Consider the following 8,571-nt stretch of genomic DNA (forward strand, 5'->3'; position numbering starts at 1 on the left):
GAAATGAGAACGCTCCACAGCCGTCCACGTGTCCAGATCAACGAATCAGATGCAATTTTAAAAAAATGACGCGGTGGCATTTTCATAAATAACTGGAACTTTGGTGCACCTAGTTTCACTTACAAGTGCACCTAGTTTCACTTACAAGTGCACCTATTTTCACACCTATTTTCACTTAAAAGTGCAAGTAATTTACCTTATTAATATTCATGCACCTATTTTCGCAAATACTTTCACTTACAAATGCAAGTAATTTACCTTGTTAATATTTATGCACTTGGATGCAACATAGGTGCACCTAGTTATAACATTAGGTGCACCTAGTTATAACATTAGGTGCACCTAGTATTGATGCTCACTGTACAATTTACTTGTACCTGTAATACATTTTACTTGCATCTGTAATACATTTTACTTGCACTTGTGCAAGTAATTTACTTTATTAACATTCATGCACCTAATTGCAACCTATGTGCACCTAGTTATAGCATTAGGTGCACCTAGTTATAACATTAGATGCACTTAGTATTGATGCTCATGGTACAATTTACTTGCACTTGTAATACATTTTACTTGCACGTGTGCACCTATTTTCACTTGCAGGTGCAAGTAATTTACCTTGTTAACATTTATGCACCTGGGTGCACCTATGTGCACCTAGTTATAACATGACGTGCACCTAGTTATAACGTTAGGTGCAACTACATTCCGGACACGTGGCGCGCTGTGATTCGTCCGCAGTTCTCTCCTGGGCGGCCAGTACGCACCTGAACGCGATCCTATATATATATATATATATATATATATATAGAGTCCCCATCAGATGCGGCCAGTCTCCCCCGTGCAGCTGTGTGGCCTTATTTGCACCATTAGATCCCATGATCTAAGGGTTCATATTAATCCAAACAATATAGGCGCCGATCTTTAGCTACGCGAGCGGGAAGGATAATGTTGACAATTCACTACAATTTCAAAACCAGATCAGATCAGACGACGACGGAGACTTGAAGTCGACGAGCACTGAGCAACAAACACCAGACGAGCGTAGAAGGGATTCCATCACCAGCAACGAGCGCTCCGTTCTGAACAAAACACATAGGACGACTCCAACAGAGAAACGAGAATGGAGTAATTCGCAATACTCTGTGCATTATCAACATTAATCTGGTTCATATTTGAGATAATATTGCTGTAATTTGCAATAGTATGTGTATTTGGTGTGTGGTGGTTAAGTGGTGTGTTTTAATCTGAGAACTGATGCATTTTATAACGTATAATGGTGTGTTTTAATTTTATTTGTGCATTTGAATTGAGTGGTGTGTTTCGGTATGGTGGGGAATGGTGTGTTTTAATTTGTCAAGTGGTGCATTTTATAACGTAGAATGGTGTGTTTTAATTTTGTTGGTGCATTTGAATTGAGTGGTGTGTTTCGGTATGGTGGGGAATGGTGTGTTTTAATTTGTCCAGTGGTGGATTTTATAACGTATAATTGTGTGTTTTAATTTTGTTGGTGCATTTGAAATGAGTGGTGTATTTCCGTATGGTGGGGAATGGTGTGTTTTAATTTGTCCAGTGGTGCATTTTATAATGTAGAATTGTGTGTTTTAATACACATGGCGGTGATTTTTACGAGAGTAGTTGCATTTGGTGTGTGGTGGTTAAGTGGTGTGTTTTAATCTAAGAACTGGTGCATTTTAGTATGTTGAATGGTGTGTTTTAATAATACGTTTGTTGGTGTTTTCTGTACTCTAAAATTACCTTCCCACTTACAATTACCGTAAAGCCCCCACTTAAGTTACGCGAATTAAACTTCCTAAATCCTAATATATAACCTCCACCGTCAGATCACCTCCATCCATCGGCATATCTTGGGCCACACGACCGCACCAAATCATTCTCCATCTCTATATGTTTTGTCATGCAACAACACATACAAGGATCGTATCAAATTAAACAATGTAATAATCCATGACATCTGCTTGTTGATGCAAGCAAATTCAGAAGAGTTAGATCATTCCTGCTCTAAGCCTAGGCGGCTTCACCAAAAACAAATTCATGACATAATGTCAACATTTAGCCACCAAAAACAAATTCATGACATAATGTCAACATTTAGCGCACACTGCACACCATCAAATAATGTATAGAGCAATAATTGCTTAACTTATTACACAAACACCCCATGAAGATTGATTAGGTCGGTCTATGATCTGATCAAGATTGGCGAAGAAAAACTGCATCGGCATTTCCATCGCAACAATAAAGACAAGGATGCTGTGGGAGTTGGTATTTCTTGATAACCTTCCTAGCCAACAAAACGAGCTCCCTATTACTGAGAGGACCAGGATGCTCCTTCAACACAGTCTCCACGGCATAGCTGAACGCCCCACGGGGCGGCTGCCCTTCTTTGGTGGGCACGTCTCGGCTCACCTCGTTAGCCTGACACCCACTCAGCAAGATCCCCTCGTCCGCGTCGAGAGGCTCCGGCCGCTTGTCGGCCTGCTTGAAGCTGAGGCTGGCGTGGTCGCCGAAGAGCTCGAGGTGGTGCGGTGCGATATCCCGCGTGGCTAATTTTGTGATGGACGAGAGGTGGCGCAAGAGGAATTCGAAAGGAACGGATTTTACTTGCGTGTTTGGCGGCGGTTCGGGGGTTTCGTTGCCGCAGGTGGGATGGTCGCACGGCCCGATCTGCTCTTTCTCTTTGTCGATCAGCCCGCCGCTGTGGCAGGAATCGGAGAGGATCGTGAACGTCGCTCCTCTCGGCACGCCCTTCACTATATGCCGAAAATCCACACCTGCAAATTCAATTAACCCATCATATATGCATTCTATATAATGATCAATTCAACTATAAAATAAAGAACAAAATATCAATCAATATATTCAGGGTGTTTGGTTCATGGAGTTGGACAAAAGAATAGGAATAAAAAGTCATGCACATTGTTTGTTTGACAATTTTTTAAAATACAGGTATAAACCAGATTTGATTACTCTGATAATTACAAAATTCATTACCTAATTGGAATAATGTATCATTCTATTAATTCAATCTTATCACTTCTCAATTCATATATCTCCTCATTTCATCACCTCCTCACTCATTTCTCATTTTTTTCCTCACTTTATCAACTTCTCATTGCATTGCCTACTCACATTATCGCCACTCTTAAGACCAATTACCTTTGATTTTTTATTTTTGTATTTTAAAAACATTTATAGTGTCATATATATAACTAATTATAAACATCAATATTAGTAATCATTTGAATTTCACCTTACTACTAAACATACAAAATACAATCACAAAAACTCATTCCAATTACCAAGTATTTGATTCCCATATTCTGATTCTGATCCTTATGTTCGGACAAAACACATCTTCCATTCTAATGCATGGTAACATTCATTTATATATCCAAATTAAAGTAGAAAGTGGTTGAAATTAAATATTTAATGTATTTATAGTCATCTCGACCTAATTTTGCACAATAGGAATTGAATGAAACCTAAGGCCTAAAGACATCATTTTCCAAGCTAAGCTAGAGCCTCTAGCTTGTGTCTTAAATTTTTTTTTTTTTTCAGACAACCAATGTTGTATTTTAAAATTAAATTTCTTATTAAGGCAGCTTTTGTTGTCTAATTTGGAGCCCTAAGAGAAAGCAACCATCTCCTTGAATTGGTTGCCTTCATTTATAGGTTCAAAGTTTAAACTGACCTCATGATACTTTTGTGGTAATCATGGTTGCCTTCCTTAAATAACCACAATTATCCATCACAAAAGACCGCTATTATCTATATAAGAAAAAAAGGTCAATGATTATTTAAAAAAAATGTATATAAAAATAAGAATCAAATTAGACAAACAATATTATTGGTTCATGCAACCAACTTTAAAAAACGAAATTAACTCCCTGAATTGGCCAATTTGGTTCAATTAAACACAAAATGATTGGTACTCCATAAATTGTTGACATGGCAGATAAAATTTTAAAAATTAACTTTTTTTTGATAATTTTATATTTTATTATAAAAGCAAAGTGGATCTCTCCCCTCCCCCACACCCCCACCCCTCCATATCTAGGTCAAAGACCAAGTGTCTTCATCTCTAGATTAGAAATGAAGAACTTTTCTTCATCTCTGACCCATAAATGAAGAACTTTCAACTTCAAAGTTTGAGATGGCATTATTATTGAAGAATTTTTTAAAAATTTCTTAAGTAAAACAAGAAGTAGGATGACAAAACCCCCAAACAAAATCGATCATCTTCCAACTTCAAGGTTAAAAATCCTAAGGATAAGGAAGAATCCTCTATTGAAAGGGGTGTTATAAATATAAGAAGTCATGACATTTCAAGCTTGAATGCCTCTTGTTGGGAGGAGGAGAGAAGACCAACAAAAAGGACGAAAGAAAAGAAGAAAAGCGATATCAACGCGATAAGGAGAACAGAAGAGAACAAAGAAAAACATTGGTGATTGAGGAGCCATCGGTAGAGAGCTCACACAACAATGACTACAACACCAACTCTTTAGACTCATAAGATTAAGCCCTCATCTATCTTCTTGCGAAAGAGGTTGAGACACCGAAAGGAGTAGGTCTACTAATGGGAGCCCAAGTATTAATAGAATGGTTGAACTCAACTCTGAGTGCTTCATGGCAAATGGCGAAGTAGACGAAGAGGGAAACTCTACTTCTTCTAGTTATAATTCACTAAGGCCCTGTTTGGTAAATGGTTGTTGGCTGATTGGGTTGGCTGTTTGGGTTAGAAGGTATGATTTGTTGATAATATTAGCTATTGTAGAAAGTTGTTTGATAAATTAGCTGTGATAGCTTTTTGGTATAATTTCTTTTTCTCAAAGAGCTAATTGAAAAGACTATTTTGAGTAGCCATTTAAATTTTAGCATTTTAAAGTTACAAAAAGCTTATTAACCAAACAACTAATAGTGGTTAAATAAGTCAAAATTAGCCGAAAAGCTGATAATTTACTAAACAGGACCTAAACTCTTCCTCTAAGAACCACCGTGACACATTTCTTCAATTGTTGAGCGAGTTTTAAATAATCCAAAAGGAGCACGAAAACCTCAAGATAAAAAATTGCTAGTTAAAGAGTGACAATCCTCGCATAACTAATGAATTGAAAAACCTCAATATATATCCCGTTAGAATTTTTATAACTAAACACATTTTATAACATTTAATAATTAATTAGTCATTGTAGATATTCTTAACTCTTAAAAATGAAGAATTGTGAAACATTTGTTTAGATTTAATTCATAAAAAATTGAATCAAAATAATATAAGAAATAAATAATAAAATGCTATTAATTATATTATTCCTATGACAAAGAAAATGTCCAAAAATATATTTAATATTTACTGCTAATTTAAAGCATACACCTCTGACAAATTTTACTTAGTTTATTAAGAGTTAGACAAATAAAACTTAATTTCATGAAAAGTTATACAATACTTAGTGGGTAAGTTCTATTAGAATAATAGTATATGCTTGATTTTTTAAAAAATTCAGAATTTCCATTTTCCTCCGTTAAAATCTTAATTTATTATACGTCCTTTTTACATTGAAAATTGCGTGCTATTTTTTTTGCACATAATTTATCCCAAATGTTCACTTTCGTAACACTATTTCTAAAGTTTTAAATGACAATATTTTTTGATTGACTTCATGATAAGTTAATTAAATAATAAATATCAAAAAAGGGGTTTGTGATGAATTAAACTAATTAAATACAAAAGGAATTCGTTTGAATAATGACACATTAAAAAGGTGAAAATAAATAAATATCTTTTTATTTGATTTAGTTAATGAAACTTAATTTAATTATTTACAATTCAATTATTTTAATATTTAATATATATTGAAAATGTTATTGAACATCAAAAGTCAAATAAAAATTATTAATAAATATTTTTAAAATAATTAATAAATTATCGTAGTCAATAAATAATAAAAAAAAGAATAAATATGAGACAAAGACAGAAGGTAGTGATGGTTTTATTCTTTTGATTATTATTTTTTAAATTAAAAATTTTAACAAAGATGGACTTTGATTGAACCCCCATAAAAGGAATCTTTAAGACTTTAATGATAGAAGTAAAAGAAGAAAAATGCGGGGCTTTAGTGTTTTCCCTCGTGCCCCTCGCGCACCACCAAATAAAATAAATAATTGCTCGTGCCACTCGTGCGCTAAAACGCTCATAATAATCAATTAGGTTTTGGCCGCAAACCAGAGATCTTTTTTTTAAAAAAAATTAATAAATAAAATTATTTTTAATATTATTATAAATAATTTTATATTTTAAATAACACAATTAAAATGTTTAATTACACAATTTTACTCATTTTTCAAAAAAAAATACAATTTTACTCATTTTTCATAAAATTAGACAAACCCACCAAGACAGTTTCCATAATGCAACCAAACACTGGAAAATGAAACTATTTTCTGAAAAATGACTCATTTTTCGGAAAATATTTTCTTGAAGTCATTTTCCTAATTTTCAAACGCACCCTTAGCCTTTATCATTTTTAATCATTTTTTTTATTTTTAAGTACACTTTAACCTATCTTTAGTATTTGCTCAAAAAATTATGTTGATTCTTTATTGGGATGGGACTTGAACCCACGGCCCTTAATCATTTTCTTTTATTTGTGAAATTACATCATTAACTTTTATTTATTTCTTAAAAAGCAAAATTTGTGTGAGACCATCTTACAGATCCTTATCCGTGAGATGGATCGGATCAATATGAAAATTTAATACTTATACTGAAAAATGTAATACTCCCTCAAATCAGTATCATTTTATCTGTCCTACTTACTATTCATTGGTCAAATCAACTCTTTCTTTTTTGTTTATTTTCTTTATTATTTTTTACTTATTTTTAAATTTGATTTTTTTGTGTTTAATAGTACTTTTAGGGTAGTTTCTAAATATATAAATTTTGTATATTAATACTAAAATAAATATTATGAAAAATTGAGTTGAAAATCATTTCAGTCAAGTCCCGTTAATCAAATCAGACACATAAAATGGGACGGAGGGAGTACTAATCAGGATTAAAGTATTTGTTATTTATAATGGAAAGTGTAATATTTTTAAATAAAAAAAAAAAGTAAAAGAATTACATTTTGAATTAAAAATATTATTATTTATTTCCGATTAGTATTATATTTTTCAGTATAAGTATTGCAATTCAATTTTTACTCGAGCCGACCCATCTCACTAATAAAGATCAATGAAACGTCTCACGAATAAGGATCTGAAAGGATCGGGGAGAATCATTCTGCCTAAAATTAGGCCTCCTTTCAAATTATTGTTATTTCATGATTTCATCATGTTAACTAAAAATCTAATAAAAAGTGAAGGAGGAAGGGGTGCATTATATTGCTTACTAGTGATGACATTGAGATCATGGCCAAGAATAGCTTCTTCATTGAGGCTCTCGATCAAAATCCCATGGCCACTGAAGTGGAAGAACAGGACATCCCCGGGCTCGGATCGGGCCACCATCCGAAGCAGCGTTGACTTGATATTGGCCGCCGTGGGCAACACCGGGCTCCCCTCCTCATCCGTCAGCACTTCGATGCAGTCCGGCTTGAACCCGAATCGGGAAATCAGAACTTCTTTCATCGCCAACACATCATTGCGGCATCCATTCAACTTGAACACTGAGTTGTTCTCGTAATTGCAGCCCACCAAGACCGCCATCCTCTTCATACTCTTCTTCTGCTCTGTTTCCATTTCGATCTGGGCGATGCAACAACTAGGAGTAGTTCAAACTGGACCACAAAGAATCCCAGTCTCTGATTCTTGGAAGTGAGATTAAGCTTCTCTACAATGTAATATTTAAATATTCTCGGGGATATGATGATGGGCTTGCTATTTATATGTAGCGGAAAGATATAAATGAAGTAGATCTCAAAAGGGGAAACACAGTACACACAACAATTGTGTGAATCACGGTCCAAAACGACAATCATTTTGATGTTTAAAAATAATTTCTTGCTCCCTGTATATGTTAGAAAAATAAACATTCTGAAATAAAATAACATATTTTATAAGTTAGAATAATGTATCATAAATTTTATCTGTTAGAATAATGTGATTTATGAGGTAAGTAATATATTTTATAAGTTAGAATAATATATTTTATGTGTTAGAATAATATATTTTATGAGTTATAATAATATACTTTATGTATTTTTGAACTGTTGATACGATTGTATAGACTACCGTCATGCAATAATGATTCATCCAGGACCAACCCTAAGGGCAGGCGAGATGGGCACTTGCCTTGGGCCCAACGTTGGGAGGGGCACCCTAGCTTGATTTTTTATTTTTTGATGAAGTTAAAAAAAAATACTTGCATATGCAAAGATTTGAATCCATGATTTTAAAATTATTTATTAATTTTAAATCTACTTAACAATTATAATAATTTGATATACTTACCTCAGATAATATATATATATATATATATATATATATATATATATATATATATATATATATATATATATATATATATATATATATATATATATATATATA

General features: G+C 33.4%; 1 protein-coding gene across 1 annotated transcript; it reads right to left on the bottom strand.

Moving 5' to 3' along the window:
- Window positions 1–1,939: 1,939 nt before the first annotated feature.
- LOC116031691 (metacaspase-9-like) lies at window positions 1,940–7,875 on the bottom strand. Its single transcript, XM_031273951.1, has 2 exons — window positions 7,413–7,875; window positions 1,940–2,795 (listed from the first exon to the last, which is right to left on the bottom strand). Exons 1-2 carry the CDS (start codon window positions 7,759–7,761, stop codon window positions 2,215–2,217), a joined length of 930 nt encoding a protein of 309 aa, XP_031129811.1. The 5' UTR covers window positions 7,762–7,875; the 3' UTR covers window positions 1,940–2,214.
- Window positions 7,876–8,571: the final 696 nt, after the last annotated feature.

This window comes from Ipomoea triloba, chromosome 10 (genome assembly GCF_003576645.1).
Source record: "Ipomoea triloba cultivar NCNSP0323 chromosome 10, ASM357664v1".
NCBI classification, from domain to species: Eukaryota; Viridiplantae; Streptophyta; class Magnoliopsida; order Solanales; family Convolvulaceae; genus Ipomoea; species Ipomoea triloba.